General features: G+C 40.1%; 1 protein-coding gene across 4 annotated transcripts; it reads right to left on the minus strand.

Moving 5' to 3' along the window:
* Positions 1 to 5,068: 5,068 nt before the first annotated feature.
* Positions 5,069 to 16,223, minus strand: CNBP (CCHC-type zinc finger nucleic acid binding protein). 4 transcript variants are annotated; one of them, XM_004442925.3, is made up of 5 exons: positions 16,056 to 16,223; positions 7,379 to 7,495; positions 7,167 to 7,259; positions 6,786 to 6,984; positions 5,069 to 6,069 (listed from the first exon to the last, which is right to left on the minus strand). In XM_004442925.3, exons 2-5 carry the CDS (start codon positions 7,479 to 7,481, stop codon positions 5,952 to 5,954), a joined length of 513 nt encoding a protein of 170 aa, XP_004442982.1. In that variant the 5' UTR covers positions 7,482 to 7,495; positions 16,056 to 16,223; the 3' UTR covers positions 5,069 to 5,951. The 4 variants fall into 4 exon arrangements, with proteins under 4 accessions (XP_004442982.1, XP_014652667.1, XP_004442981.1 ...); XM_014797181.2 differs by having other exon boundaries at positions 6,786 to 6,987; XM_004442924.3 differs by having other exon boundaries at positions 7,358 to 7,495.
* Positions 16,224 to 16,582: the final 359 nt, after the last annotated feature.

The following is a 16,582-nucleotide window of genomic DNA, read 5'->3' on the forward strand; positions in this document are numbered from 1 at the left end:
GATCTCGGGCACGCACCGACACACCACTTCTCCAGTGAGGCCACACCCCACATGCCGCAACTAGAAGGATGTGCAGCTATGACATACAACTATCTACTGGGGCTTTGGGGGTAAAAAATAAATAAATAAATAAAAATTAAAAAAAAAAAAAGTGTAGGTAGCCATGCTTATGAAAGAAATCCAACTCAATAAAGTGGAAAAATTCTTACTAAGACGACACTGAATTATCTCTTTGTCTGCCACCAAATTATTTTTGCCTAAGCTTGGTCACTTAGCAATGTTCTGTGAGGGAGAGAACAGGAGTCAGGTTTTAGGCCCTGGTTCACGGGTCATACTGCCAAATACCTTCAATGAAACCTGCAATGCTGAAAACTGAGAACAACAGCACGGAGAAAAAAGAACAACAAGTATCAGGACTAAAATGCACCCACACTACTCAATGAAATCGCCTGGGTCTCCAGAGGCCCATTTAGGAAAGTATGTTTTCACAAGTGAAAAGGGTAGAAATGGAAGTGCAAAAAAGACCAAGTTTGTTATTTTTAAGAAATCACTACCACTATTCTTGCCATCAGATATGTATCAGCTACCTTAGGAGACAACTTCAGTATCACAGCTTGCTATCAAAACATTTACTGCAAGATTACAAATAGCAGTTCAAGTTCCTTGTCAACATTTGTAGAGAGGTTGAAAATGGGTAGATGTGAAGCAGTTACGTCCAATGAATGCTCTTTCAATTCTAAGGCAAGCAAAAAGGGATAATTAAATCTAAACCACTATAATTAAAAGCATAAGCACTGGACTGAGTTGTTATCAAATTACAACTGCACCACTGGGGCAATAACCCTCATTACTTATCCTGCTAGTTTTCAATCCAGTGGCCCCTAGAATTACTGGGAAGCTTATAAAATACTCATGCTTATGACCCACCACGACAAACTAGCAAAGAGGTTTTAGCGAAGAGATTAATTCTAATTCTAGCAAGAGGTTACTAACTCCTACTCTCTAAGACTGTTGTTAGGATTTATGCTTTTAAATTGCCTTAGCAGTTAGGGTTGCAACAACAGCCCAACTCTTCAGGTCACTTACAGCAAATGGAATGCCTAATGCTTATTATTACATACCATAGTCCACTTCAAACACAATGTGCTCAGAATCTTTTAGAGAACTTATGATTTCTACCAATTTTTAAATCACGGACTCTTTTTTTTTGCTGAGGAAGACCGGCCCTGCTCCCTGAGCTAACATCTATTGCCAATTCTCCTTTTTTTTTTTCTTTTTCTCCCCAAAGCCCCAGTAGATAGTTGTACGTCATAGCCGCACATCCTTCTAGTTGTTGTATGTGGGACGCCGCCTCAGCATGGCCGGACAAGCAGTGTGTCGGTGCGCTCCCAGGATCCAAACCCGGGCCGCCAGTAGCGGAGCGGGCACCTAACCGCTAAGCCACGGGGTCAGCCCCCTAAATCATGGACGTCTAACTTAGACTGTCACAACAAATACTAATATTCTATGTATTCAAGCAAACACATCTAAAACAGGGAGTAAGAACAGATGGAAAAAGTTGCACTAAAAACTTGACACCCCAAAAATCTCAAGGTTTTACCTCTGACACTTTAAGTAGACAAGGTTATACATGCACTTGTACCAGACAGCATAATCTAAATGTTTTCTGGAAAAGAGCCAACCACTCCAAAGCCCTATGCTACTGATCCTAGGCACATGTGCAATTTTTTGCACATTACAGTGCAATGCTGCACCAGACTCCTGAAAGCCAGACTCCTGAAAACGCAAAACAACATGCACAGGTACCACAGATGTAACCAATGTGTCACTAAGTTAATTCCATCATTGTAACCTTTCATTGCAATACAGCACATTCATTCTGTGGAGCGGAGTGGAATTCCTGAATCAGCTACTGTAGGAAAAAGGAGGAATCTTTTCAGTTCTTTTTAAAGTATGAACAGACCAAATGATCATTTTAAAAAACTGCTTTGCTAGATAAGCAAAAAATGCATGCTCTGTGGTATGTCACAGCTAAAAAAATATTAACAGTGTAGCTTTCTTTGCAATCCATATCTAAATTAGATGGAATTCTCAACCAGAATATGGTATTAAGGGCCGGCCCCGTGGCTTAGCGGTTAAGTGCTCGCGCTCTGCTGCTGGTGGCCCGGGTTCGGATCCCGGGTGCGCACCGACGCACCGTTTCTCTGGCCATGCTGAGGCCGCGTCCCACATACAGCAACTAGAAGGATGTGCAACTACGACATACAACTATCTACTGGGGCTTTGGGGGAAAATAAACAAATAAATAAAAAAAAATTTAAAAAAAAGAATATGGTATTAAATAACCTTTCCACCTCCAGCTAGGTGGACCACTTCCTCTCCCAGAGAAAACATCTCATGCTCTGCCATGAGTAGAAAACCAAGTGTCTGACCTCCTGACCCTAGAACTGCTACATGGTAAGGGCATGTTCCATGAATAATTTTACAAAAAAATCAAAATAACTCATTTGTAAGAGCTATAATCTTCCCAGACAAAATCTTTCAAGGCACTATATACTATAAATGTTCACTTTGGAATATTTTTTCCATAACCTCAACAGCAATGTGACTATTTCTATTAAGAAAACCAACTTTTCCTTATGTAGCTGTTTTAGTGGTATTCAATATTTATAAAGAAACCCTAAACCATGGGAGTGCACTATATCACTCTCAGTATAACTTGATTTTGCTGAACCAGTGGAACTACATTCTACATTCCTATCAGTTGTTAAACAATTTTGCTGATCCCAATAATCAGGCCTCTCTAGACCAGGAAATACAGTAGATATAAACAAGCTAAATGATACCACAAAGAAAAAAAATCAGTAAATATAGGACATTCAAGAAAACTGCTCTGGTCTCTCTAAAAAATCAAGGTTTATGAGGGAAAAAAGTGGGGGAACTATTAGGAGATCAAGAGACATAAAGAAAATTATCAACCAAATGCAACTTATTAACCCCGACTGGATCCTGGTTTGGAAAAACTGGCTAACACTTTTCTGATACAACTGAGGCCGTCTGAATATGGTGTTAGGTATCAGACAGCACTAGGGAAATAATGCTAAGGTTCTTAAGTATGCTAATGGTATTGTGATCAAGAGACAGAACATTTTAATTCTTATGAGATGCATGCCAAAATATTCAGGGGTGAAGTGTCACATCTACAACTTACTTTCAAATGGCTCAGCAACAAATATTTGCTGTTAAATCTAGGTGGAGAGTATATGTAAGTGTTCACTGTACTGATTTATTCTTTTAACTGTTCTTTATGAAACTTTTCAAAATAAGTTTGTGAGCAAGAGCTCCATCTGAACCACTCATTTAAGGCATTGATGAAGAAGCTTCAAGAGGTTGAGGAGAAACAGCTATTCTAGAAAGCAGGCAAAAAGGAAGTAAAATTCAACAGGGATGCAAAAGATAAAGTTTTATGTGTTAGATAATGCAAAATTCATTGTAGTACATCCACTTATCTTTCCTTCATCCCCTCAACCCATCTTACAAGAGAAATCCCTCACCTTTTATCTAGCTTGCAGGGATGGGAATCTCAGCATGTATTAGAGAAACAAAGGGGATTAGCTTCTTCCTAGTCCATATCTCCTGGAGGAAGAATTCACTTCAAGCTAAGAATCCAGGTTTCTTACCCAAAAGTGAAAGCTGTTTACCCCCAAACAAATCTTACTTATGACAAACAAAACCATTCACCCATCAAGGCAATATTATCTGAAAACTATTTTTAAAAAGTTGTCTTAAAACCAAGTCTTACAACAACGCATTAATTCCTACATGAACTGCTCATTGGTTCCTAGTAATTAGCTTGATTTCTCTGTAAAACACACATTTTCACATTGCACTTGCTCAGTCATCAAGGTCAACGCAAATAAATGCTATCTTATGAAAAAACGTTTTGTAGTCTGCTGTGAATAGGTCCTTAATTGTGTGTATCAAAACAAAGGCTGCTAGGTACAAGGGCAGCACAAAAAATAGCAAAGTAGTTCTAAATATCTCATTTGCTATATTTTATGTTCTACTACTTAAGGCTGGAAACCTGGGGGGAAATTAACCCACGTGCACCACCCCCCACAACCCTGAATTTAATTACATTTAACAGTGATGCCTCTGAAAATAGATCTTTCCTTATGCTGTTTCATATTTGTCGTAGAAACTAAAATTGAGATATTTAATGTGCTTAGTTAACATCTGAGACATACCACTTGCTCAGTAAAAATTTCAAATGAAAAAGAAACATGTAAGCTTGTATTCATAAGGAAATGAACCTACGTCATGACTTCACTTTCTTGGCTGCTTTGGACTATTAATTTGACAAAATTCAAAGTGGCACAGGACAGCTGAGACACCAACATTTTAACACTGCAGTGACATACCATAACGAATTGACCAGACTCTACATGTAGGACGAAAAATTCACAACACATCCAAGGTGAAAAATCACATGGCAGTGTGAAGGGAAAAAAAAAATGAACTAAGTCGGGAAAGCATACGTCACTAACTGTACTTAGATTAGTGGGGAGACAAAAAATAGAGGGTATAGGATGGGAAGGATACTTAAGGTTCTAGGCTCTGAATTTAGCTTCTAGTGACTCATCTATAAAGTGAGTTCATTAAACTAGATGATTTCTAAGGTCTATCTCAACTCCAGATCTGATCCTAGAAAAACAACAAAGAATCCAACATTTCAGATCCTTGTGAAGCCCAGGAAAAACACATGCTAAGACAGCAATGGTATTAAAACTGTGCAGAATGAACACAGAACTATAGGATATCATTATAATGGATTAGAAACAGAATTAAACTTTCTATATCCTTGCAAAATAACTGATGCCAAAGTATCTAAAGCCTATGCTTCCTTATAATAGCTATTTTCCATTTGTGAAGACATAACTGAGTTAGTACAAAAAGAAAAGTCCAAACTGTCAGCTTTCAGTCCTCCACATTCCCCTCTTTAATCCGGCATTTTCCTCTATGTACATTAATGAAAATTTGAAACAAACAAAAAGAACTTTAGTCAAACTCCCCTTCCTCCTCCAGCTTTATTGGATAGTTTAAAATTACATTTCTATTTTCTAGGACTTCAGTTGCTTTTTCCATCTGACTTTAAAAACTGATTACAGCAAATGAAACACAGTTGTCTAAGTGATACAGTATACAAAAATAACATCTTGACTTCTGTGAAAATGCATTTCTCTGCAATTCCTGAATAGCTCCAAATTATGCTAACTCCGAGTATAGATGTTTACTCTGGGTTTTAGATTTAGTCTTTGAAAAAATGTGTTCTAAACCTTTGCCATCACCATCTATAAATCCAGCATCAATGCTGTGATAAAGTTGTTCCTGTTTATTAGGCTTTTATCCTGATTTTTCTCACATAGCCATTAACACGCATGTTTGTCCTTTTATTTTGTTTACTCCCACTCAACTGTATGTTCTATGTAGGGCCTGATACAGATGTTACTTGATGTTATTTAATAGCTACTGAGGTCAGACAATCCAAGGCCATCATTCAGCTAAAATTAAGGTTATTTATGGAAGCTCACAGACACTTCCCGAATTAGTTTTACCTCCTACATGGGAACATATTCAAGAAACCCAGAACGGGCTTACTGGTCTGACTCAACTCTTCCCATTCATCAATCCCTATTCACCAGTGGCACGGAAAGGGGGTTCTTTAACAAAGCATTATACATAACACCTCTACCAAACTAAACATAAACTTTTTTTTTGTAGTTAAATGCAGAAAGTCGGTATTTTTCCACCCCTTTCCTCCTATTACATGGCAAGTAAAGCTCACTGGCCTGGGAGTAGCCTCTATCTGCCAACCTTTGGCCAGTGAAGAGGATTCAGAGAAAATAATACAACCATCAATCAGAAAAAGGAGGGGCGACAAAGGAAAATAATTAAGCTGTAGCCTCAATCGTGCATTCCCGAGCAAGGTGCCCTGACTCGCCACAGCGGTAACAGTTGACTTCACTTGTCTTGCTGCAGTTGATGGCTACATGACCAGTTTCACCGCACCTAAAAAAAAGAAATTAAAATAATGTTCACAATGGTGCTCAGAATATGTAAAACTGTACTAAAGCAATAGTCACTGCAGAACAAAAAGCGATGACAAGTGAAGCAATACATTTTTGTTAAGACAGCAAGTCTTATTAACCCCTAAACTAAGAACAGGAAGGAGGAATCAGATAACAAAGCTACTCAATTGTGCAGCGTAAACCATCAGATTAAAATTTTCACCATAAGAGATAAACATCAAAACCAAAACACTGGCCAAGATGTTATATCCTTACACAAATTAATTCCTAAGATTTCACAAGTATGTACACATCAAAACTTAAATTTTATACTTTAAATATGTACATTTTATTATATGTCATGTTCACAGGCAGGCAAAGATTTCTGATTACATGACAAAAAATTTGTGTATATGAATTATAGTTTTCTACAAAGTCTCTGAAAATGCCAAAGTCTTGTAACATAACATTTTTATTTTTAAAACATTAAAAATTCTAAAGTTGTACAAGCTGTCCAGCTGCCACAAGCTATCACGGCAGAATACCGACTAACATATAGATAGGATGCTGGTTATGTATGCCTCAAATCTGTCTCATCTGGTCACAGCCAACTTTCACTAAATGTACTAATCCACAAGGTCCTTCTGTTTATAGCTAATTCATCTCTAAAAGAATCTCCGCAATTAGCTTTCTTCCAGCAACATTCTAACAACTTACCTATAGCATTTCACTTTGGTGCAGTCTTTTTGAATGTGTCCAAATTCTCCACAAGAATAGCACTTCTGCTCATCCGCATGGTCACAGTCACGAGCCAGATGGCCTGGTTTGCCACAGTTGTAGCAGCATTGCTCTCGCTCTCTCTTGGGCTCCTTGCAGTCCTTGGCAATGTGGCCACCTCTACCGCAGTTATAGCAGGCTTCAACAATAAGGAAAAGAAGCAGACCAAGACTATAAAACCTTTACAAAATGATGTTCTGTTTTAAACCATGCAGTACAAAACCTCAAAGGTACAAAATCTTTTCCAATGCTATGTGCAGCAGTACATGCTCACCTCTCCAAGTTCTAGAAGGGTACGAAAACAAAGTGTTAAATACTTACCATCCTCCTGAAGATCACAATCCTTGGCAAGATGACCAGACTCACCACAGCGGTAACAGATGTCTGGAAGAGATGAGGAAACAAACTGGAAACCTATTTTGGGCACAAACAAAAAAAATTTGGCTAATTAGACCAGTCTTGATACTAATGAATACTGAAGTACTTCAAAATTTTTTATTCGACAAAAATACCTCTATCCGAGGTAAAACCACCTCTGCCACGGCTTCTCATTCCACGACCACGGCCTCCACCAGTAGGGCATTCCCGGGCCCAGTGGCCAGATCGTCCACACTTGAAGCACTCATTGCTGCTCATGGCTGCAGTTAGATCTTTGAAATATTTAAAAAAAGAATGTTAAACTACTTAAAATTACTTTTAGCTTTTATTCCTTTTAGTGTATTTCTGGATAAAATTATTTGGGAGGGGGAGCAGTCAATACATTGGTTAGAGAAATAATCATAAAACTACATAGGCATTATATGCCTATTATGAAATATATTAAAAGTGAAAAATGGTAAAACATTATATTTTCATACAATTTTTGATCTTTAAAACCTTTAAGATTATGCGTATATGAGTTAATACACACGTTAATTCAGTTATTGATGGAGTGATAGGATTTACACAGTTAGTATCAGTGAACATCCATTACAAATAATTAGTAATACCTCATTCCACATACAACTTAATGGACACATTTTCACTGTTATAAGCCAGTAAACTTTATTTTGGGCAACTGGAAGTCATTTACTGGTCATAAAATTGGAATAACCCAAACCAATGAAGCTCTAGTATAGTTTCTAAGAGTGAGGGGTAAGTGAGGAAAAATAATTTCTCTCTGTAACCTCAGCGCCTAACACAGTGCACCTAGTTATACTGTAGCACTTGCCTGCTGATTGAGTCTTCAGAGCAGATATGTGAAAAGAAATGCAGGATGTAAATTTTCTCTCTAGAAGGTACATTATGTTAAAAATAATAGAAAAACGACAAAGAGGTACACCAAAGTGTTAATGGCATCTAAAGCACTGGGACCATTTATCTTCTCTTCTATTCTCCCCTTTCCAAATTTTTCTGTAATTTTATATTTAAAACAAGGCCACTTCGAATTTCATAATAGGCTCCTTTATTGGGTATTGTTTCAAAATAAAAGCAAAATTCCCACTAAAGCAAATGGCTTTTATACTTCTTATGTAACAATCTAAAAATAAACAGGAGCTATTCTTAGGATAGAATAGAAGAGAATGGAATGGAGCAGGACAAACTCCTAGTAAACTGGCCTTTTAAAAAACTAGCTACAAACTAGAACTTTTAAATTTCCACACTTCCATATCTAAACATTTTTACCCTGAATTCCAATTGTCAAATGGTACACACAGTTTCTCAAACACCCTCTCAAAGTCAAGCATCAGCACCATGACCTAGGCAAAACATACTGTTTCAATTGAGTAAGACCAACTGGATAGAGGAATTACCCAAACCAACCACAGCACCAAAACTCAAACAGCTCTTAGAAAACCTGCAAGGTCTCCCTCCCTCCTTTCAGTAACTAGTTCATCTTTAAGTTGTAGAGAAATCTAGTGACTAAAAAGAACTCAATACTTACTTATTCCAACTCTCTGCAACCAGATTCAGGACAAATTTTCAGAGGAATCTTTCTACCAACTCTTGCCACTTTCCACATACACATTACAAAAAAAGGGGGGGGGGCATGATACTTGTAGTGGTTTCAGAAGTATAACGCACGTTTCTAGTCAAAAGAAACCAGCCAGTGAAAATCAGAAATGTACTTTTGCAAAATTTGAACTTATATTTGCTTTCTTATACTGGTGTTAGCGATCTAAATCATGTTAAATGCTGGTTTCCACCACAGAAAAGTCAGGATAAAAAATATAATTTACATCTTCTCCAGTCTACAGTCAGACCAGTTTGAGCACATTTTGCAATGAGTTCTTTGCACAGAAAGGACCACTTCCTTTTACAAGGTAATCCAGGTGATTTGACAGGTGCTGAAATTTTATAATTTAATATTTAAACAAGATACCTATCTTTTAAAAATATGACAATCCAATATTCAATATACATTTCTAAAGCTAAAGAAATGATAGTTCTGGGCAATCTCCCCTTTAAGACTGCTGCTTTAAAAGGACCTCCTGTTTATTTCATAATAGTAAAGTACAAAGGAAATACGTTATAATGAATCATCAAATGTTTATCAGTAGAATAAAGTCAGCATTTAAAATTTTAGGTTTACTTTCAGCATAGGAATACTAGTTTAAAAAATTTTAGCTACTCAAGAACTGATTAACCTATTTGTAGATTTTTCACGAACCGTTTCTTCATTTTGTTTTATCTCTATCCCTGGGACCCAGATCCAAAGTGAACAGAGGAAAAAGAAATGACAGGAAAAGTATTCCTGGAAAGAAGACAATTAGCTAAAATAACATTTTAAGATTAAATATTAAGCTCTACTTTCTCCAAACCTAATGCCTAATTGAAAGTTGGTTAAAATGTGATCATTTCTGTATGAACTACAAATTATTCAGAGAAAGCAGTATTTCTCCATTTACACTGCAATTAAACTAGTCTGCAAAACATAGGCACAGCTCAGTGGCAAAGGCAGAACTTTATACATACATAGTAACTAGTTTTAGATGTTTGTTTTGCCATCAACAAATTTTAGTCTCACATAATTTTTGTTTACTGGAGTAAATTAATGTTAAAAAAAGAAACACAATCTTAAAAGGAAAGAAACATTAATTCCATTAATATCCCCAAGACCGTCTCCTCATTAGCAGGGCACATGTTTTTAAAGATGTCTTCCCAGTGGGCTTAGGTAATGTGTATGCAATCTACCTTCTCCTCCTTTGGCCAAGTCTACATTTTCACTGAGTCCCTTTGTAATAGATTTCTCTCTTTAGTAACATTAAACCAACTGATTTCCACTATGTCTTAGAGGCATGCCACTTATCCTAGGAGGCAGGTCCCCATTTTGCTACTCGTATACAAAATTATTCTCTTTAGAGAATTTCATGCTATTCCTTAGGAAAACTAGAGGCAGTTAGGTAAGGCAGAGCTGAGAACTATGGCTCTGATTCTCACTGCCTATGACTGCTCTTGGCTGTAATTTTGCTGCACTGTCCTGCCTCCACCCCCTCCACCTGTCACAACCTCTTCCAACCAACAAGAGCCAACTCAAATGCCTACTCCGTAAAAGAATCTGACCACATCTCCCAGCCTGGAACTTTCCTTCCTATTAAGACCCAGGGTACTTTGTTAATACGTACCTGCTGCACTGGCATGCCCTACGCTCCTACCACATCTTTAAGTGTGGTCTGTGTCATGAAAATTCAATACCTGATGGTACTACCATATTGCCTTTTATCATACTCCTTGAGGGCAGAGACCAAGTAATTCACCTCTGAATCATCACAACACCCCATATAATTATCCACTTAGTAGCAGTTACATAACTCAGTATTTTAACTGCCTTTTTCGGGGGGGGGGGTGCTAATAGTCATTTGCTGAATGAAATTGTGTTTCTTGTACAGACCCAATTCAATTTAATCAAGTACTGACAATAAAACACCTAAATTCTAGCTATCCCAAGAGTTACTGCACCATTAATTTAAAGTAACAATGTATTTTCAATTATAGTCATTAACGATTGACTACAATCATTCAAGAATATTTATTTCAGATTATCTAATAAAATCCCCACACGTAACTGAGAAATTTTCACACTAAAAGTCAGCTGCCAAGCCAAGACCCCTAACTTGGCATCCAGGCTATTCCTATTACTCCAAAAATGCACAACCAACAAGACCTCAGTAATATTTTACGGAATGCTACAAAACATATAGTGGGCCAGCCCCGTGGCTTAGCGGTTAGGTGCGCACACTCCGCTGCTGGCGGCCCGGGTTCGGATCCCAGGCGCGCACTGACGCACTGCTTCTCCGGCCATGCTGAGGCCGCGTCCCACATACAGCAACTAGAAGGATGTGCAGCTATGACACACAACTATCTACTGGGGCTTTGGGGGGAAAAAAAAATGAATAAAAAAAAAGAACACATATATACTAATTTAAGATAAAAGACAAAATACCGTATTTCCACTGTTGCCAGACAGTAGGAGAACATATATTTTCTTCCTTTTGCTGCTAAAAATCATTGCTGTATCTACATCCATGTATTCCCACACAGTAAAAAGATTTGGGGAACACAGGTAAGGCTAGGTTAACCACTTAACCACTTGCTGCCGTCACCTCAGACACGGGACCTCTCTCCTGTCCTTATTTGGAAAAGGAAGACAATAAAACTGGTCTATGATGAGAACTGTTACCAGGTGCCTTGTGCTTAACAGATGCTTAATTTAAAAACATCTAAGGGTTTACATCTTCTGCTTACATAGTTCTTCTTTCCTTTCCACTCCTCCCCCAATTAAGTTAGACTGCTTACAGGTAGATTAGCACTCAGTCCAATGCCTACATAGCAGGCTTAGAGTGGGGCTAACTCTGCTTATACTCAAGTTTCCCATCTCATAAGTTCTACTTCCTGAACGGAATAGAGAAGAGGTAAGAGAAGAAAAATGGGTGAATTTCAAATGACTTCACATTTTCAACAACAGAAATCAGATATCTGTTTTCACTTCGATTTCTGTGTACTGAATTTTCATGACACGACCACACTTAAAGATGCAGTAGGAGCACAGGGCATGCCAGGCAGCAGGAGGTTACAGTAAGGCAGTCAAAATATTGCTTGAAAAGACTGAAAATTCACCATGAGGAACTATGTATGCTAAACCAAGAGGCCTGACCATTAGCGATTTTGCACTCATGTAGGCTTTAACGCTCAAATCCTGGAATTGGTACCAAAACACAAATGGTTATACTAATTTGTCTTCATTAATGTCACTAACCATACCATATTTCCGATACCAAGAATAAAGCCAGTCAACTACTTAAATCTTAACAGGACATGATCAAGACTTACAATATGAGTTCCAATGAATAGAAGACCATAACCCTCTATAAATACTACATTTAAAAATAAGTAGCAACAGGCAAGTGAGGGGGTGGGGTGGCCCAGGGGTGACAAAGTATGATGGGGATCTGGCTAGCTTTATTGGTTTATACAGTTTTCCTAACATAGCTGTATACATTCACACTTGCTGTATCTCTAGTTATTTTCCCCAAGCTTAGGGTTATCCCTGACTCATGCACATTGTTGACTTAACTGCATTTAGACCATAGTGGACATTTTGCCCCCTGAATGCACTCACTCAGTATTATGATCTAATAAGTCAGTTTAGTGTTCCAACACGGTACTGAAACACTTCAGACAGTTGTAATCAAGATCAACTACAGACCGAATGGAAGGAAGTTATATGGTGCATTACCTGCATTCTGGCTAGAATAATGGAGAACAGAGTACAATACTGAGAGCAATTCTGGGTTCTTATCCTGGTCCTGGTTCCTGCACTTACTCCATGACCTTGGTTACTTACATACATTTCTCCCTCCCCTGATTACCACTGAAGGGTTTTAATTAACAGCTAAATATCTACAGAGTGAAGGATTAATAAACATAAGATCTATACTCCTTACAACCCTGCAAGTTATGTATTCTTTTTCTCATTTTACTCATAAGGAAATTGAAGATCTGAGACCAAGTAACGCACCCAAAGCCATACAACTAGAAAGTTCTAGAGTCAAAATTTCAACAGTCTGACTCTAAGTTCTCTGCAGAGACTTTTGTTAGGGTTAAGTGATAAAGTACACGAAAATGCTACTATCAGAAGAGTATACCAATTCACTCATTACTTCAAATATATTATGCAGGATATTACTACCATACAGCAAATACTTATATAAAGCCCATGTTAATCTGAATTTTAATGCAAAAAGTATTTGTTCTATAATTCTTTAGATTAATCAAAATAAAACTAGAACTGCTAACTTTTAAAAAATCCACAGCCATAAGTGAGTTTATTCACAGAATACCATCTCACAGCTTTTCTGAATTTTAAGCCAAGATAGATTTTCTTCTTAACCTTCTTCAAGTCAGAACTTACAAGTGTCACAACAGACACAGACTGGCAACCTGATTTCACTAGTTAATATCCTCATTTGTAATTAAGGAGCCACTCCAGGTGATCACTGTACTACACTCTCCTCCTGATTAATAGAATCCATCTACTTACAACTTAAATTTTGGTGGCCACAAGCTCTCATTTATTATTCCACCAGTTTTTTGCAACATGAAAATGGTGCATAGTTTACTGGAATCCCTCAATAGCATGCCCTTACTGCAGCAGCATTTGACACTGCCAGAATAGGAGTTCTATTAAGTGAGACAGTACGGAAAGAGCGTTCTACACATAGCCAGCCAGGATGCCTTGGCATCAGTCTTCTGGCTCTCCACTTACCGTGAGGAGGCTAGGAAGAGGAAACAAGCCAATAATTTAATTAAAAATAACAACAACAACAACAAAAAACCTCTCACTCCTGCAAGGAAAAAAAAGCAAAATCTCTCTTGTGGTTAAGTGTTTAGCCAACAGACCAATCATTCCAATGAGTCCAACTGTGGTTCCATTGCTTTTAAGCACCAACTGGGTACCTTCCCATGTACATACGACATATCAAATTTTAAAAGAAAGGTAAAAACCCCACAGCCACAAAACTATATTACAAAATCCATTTATAATACCTTAAAAAAAGATATCACTCTGCCTGTTCTAGATGTTCAAACGCCAGTGTAATAAACACCATTTAGTCTTCCATTGATTTGGCTCAAAATATTTTAGAGACTGCACATTTGTTTGAAATACATTACCTCTCTTGTTATCAATATGAAAAGGAATGTGAACTTGGGTTGCTAAGAAAAACTTACCCAAGTTTTCTAATGCGACATATGTAGATAAGTACACAAAGGTATACTGTTAGCTTTTTCAAAAAGAACCTGACGCCAAGAGTTGCAATTTGGAAAAAAAATCAAAGTCCTCAATTCAGCCTTGGGGAATCTAATAAACTACTCCTTTAAGATTTCAGTACACAGAGAGCTCCTTGTAGACAATAATCAGGCTCAACAAGCTAAAAACAGCATGTACCTAAGTACGTGGCACTTCGTAAGTGTTTGATTAAACCATGATCAGAGCAATATTTTTGAAGCATTTGAAAATAACTGTTTTGCAGGAAGGAAAAAAAGCCTAAGAGGAAGGAACTTTGACACACAGATCTTTGTTGTGTGTCTGTGTGAGGAAGATCAGCCCTGAGCTAACATCTGTTGCCAATCCTCCTCTTTTTGCTGAGGAAGACTGGCCCTGGGCTAACATCCATGCCCACCTTCCTCCACTTTATATGGGACACCACCACAGCATGGCGCGACAAGCGGCACGTAGGTCCGTGCCCGGGATCCGATCCTGCGAATCCCGGGCCGCCGAAGCGGAGTGCTGAAACTTAACCACTACGCCACCAGCCAGCCCCTCAAACATCTTTTTAAAATCCTCAAACCTTTACATGCAATTTAGAGTGCTTGAGCAAGAGTAACAAAGCTGCTAATTTAATTAATTTAAGGCTAACTCATCAATACAAAGGTTAACCGATTATGTTTCTCCCCAAAATTGGGTTAAACGATAGGAATAGAGGAAACCTTATTTCTAAAAACTTGTAATTTGGGGGCAAGATGAGGGTGTAAATTAATCTTCCTTTACCTTAAAAGAAAAAACTAATCCAGACTCCTGGCTTCATTTTACCCTTTCTGTGAGTCCGTATGAACGCCTGCAACACACTATCTGAATTCACAGATGACGACTGAGCAATGTTTTCTTTTTCTACGACCCCAAGACCAGATGCAGGCACTTCCTTTGGAAGTGCCCCGTGGCTGAGGCCATGTGGTTAACATGTGGCAACAAGCATAAGCCTTACCCATAATAAAGTCAACACCCAAACGCAAATGTGGGCGATTACACCGTTCTAAAATAGGTTTTCACGTCTGGAAAATCTAGATGGAGACTGGCTAATTAACTTTCCTGTCTTGTGTTTTAAATTAATTTATATTCGTTTAATTAATCCAACAAACGATGCAAAAGCTACTGCTGCTGCTATGATTTGGAAATTTGACAAATTCATGTTTTTTTCTGATAATGGGGTTTTTTAAAGGTCCCTCTACCTTAAATAGTGTTGATTCATGGAAAGCGGGCCCTATCTGCCCTTTTCGAATTGCAGTGTAAGACAAGTAATTCAGCATTTGAAGGGCGATAAAAACTCAAGAAACAGGAAGCTATCAAGTATGGAGAGTAAAAATTCCAGAGACTCTCAGGCCTTCCAGCGGGGCGTCCCATCACCCTAAACGCAACAGCTTCTTCAAGGCCCCTTTTCTAAGCCCACCAGAACCCTTGGCACCCGGCCCGCCAGGCCCACTACCCCAGCACATGGCCCGCGTAAGTTCCCAACCCCATCCCCCCTCCATCCGCACCAGGGGCCTTTCCCCACCACTCGGCCTCCTTCCCAAGAGTTCCCGCCAAATCGCCTCTCCGTCCGGCATCCCGCGACCCTCGAGTCTCAGGCCTCAGTCCCAAGGGCACACGGGCCCGGGCCTCATCTGGAAGGCTGCGGCCTGGGGTGCGGCCTTGGCCCTGGGAGAGGCCCGGACCGCGGCGGCCCAGTTTCTCAGGAGGAAAAGAAGGGCAGAAGGTCGCCCGCCTGCTGGGGGCCGGAAACCCGGGCCCGAGGCGGCGGTGGCAGCCGAGTTTCCCGCCTGACGCAGCAGCAAAGCAGGCCGAAACGCGGCCGCCATCGCCGCCTCACCGCTCCCTACCCTCTCCGTCTGCCCCGGGCCAGGCCGCGCGCGGCCGCCCCAGCCCCAGCTCCAGCCCCCACTCGCGGCCCTCACCTCCGGCGTCTGAGCAGGCCCGCAGCGGCGGAGGCTCTGTCGCAGGCCTGGGGAAGACAGCTAGCAAGGCAGCGGCTGTTTACTTTCAGGGTCCCTGCCTGCGCCACACGCGGGTCTGCACACGGCCCCACACACGCCGCTGCGCACGGCTCTCCTCCGCCTCGCTCGCGCGGCCAATCAGCGCGCGGGGCTCGGCCGTCCAATCAGAGCCGGAGGGCCGTCCAGACCAAGCCCGGCGCGGGGTGGGGTGGGCCTCTTCTTCCGCGCGCCGCGGTTTCCCGTCGTGCCGCGCGTGGCGTTTCCCGCCCGTAACTCGGGTTCCTGGCCGCTCTCGGGCGATTCTGGTTTATTCCAGGCCCCGCCCCACCAGGGGAACTTCGGGTGTCCCGGTCGCAGAGATCCGTCCCGACAGCTAGCGACTAGGGGTGCCGGGGGACGCGTCACAGTGAAGGGGCTGAGGTTAGCGTGGAGCCGGGAAAATTCCTCCCCCTTCTCGGGCTCCGGAGACAGCGGCTGCCCCTGGGCCT

The sequence above is a fragment of the Ceratotherium simum genome, chromosome 5 (genome assembly GCF_057802395.1).
Source record: "Ceratotherium simum simum isolate JZ-2026a chromosome 5, ASM5780239v1, whole genome shotgun sequence".
Lineage (NCBI taxonomy): Eukaryota > Metazoa > Chordata > Mammalia > Perissodactyla > Rhinocerotidae > Ceratotherium > Ceratotherium simum.

Excerpts from the sequence above, each read along its gene's own strand:
- CNBP (XM_014797180.2), bottom strand. The coding sequence starts at position 7,481 with ATGAGCAGCAATGAGTGCTTCAAGTGTGGACGATCTGGCCACTGGGCC. Across the intron at positions 6,988-7,166 it reads TTGTGATCTTCAGGAGGATG|AAGCCTGCTATAACTGCGGT; the intron begins GTAAGTATTTAA and ends TCCTTATTGTTG. Across the intron at positions 6,070-6,785 it reads ACCAAAGTGAAATGCTATAG|GTGCGGTGAAACTGGTCATG; the intron begins GTAAGTTGTTAG and ends TCTTTTTTTTAG.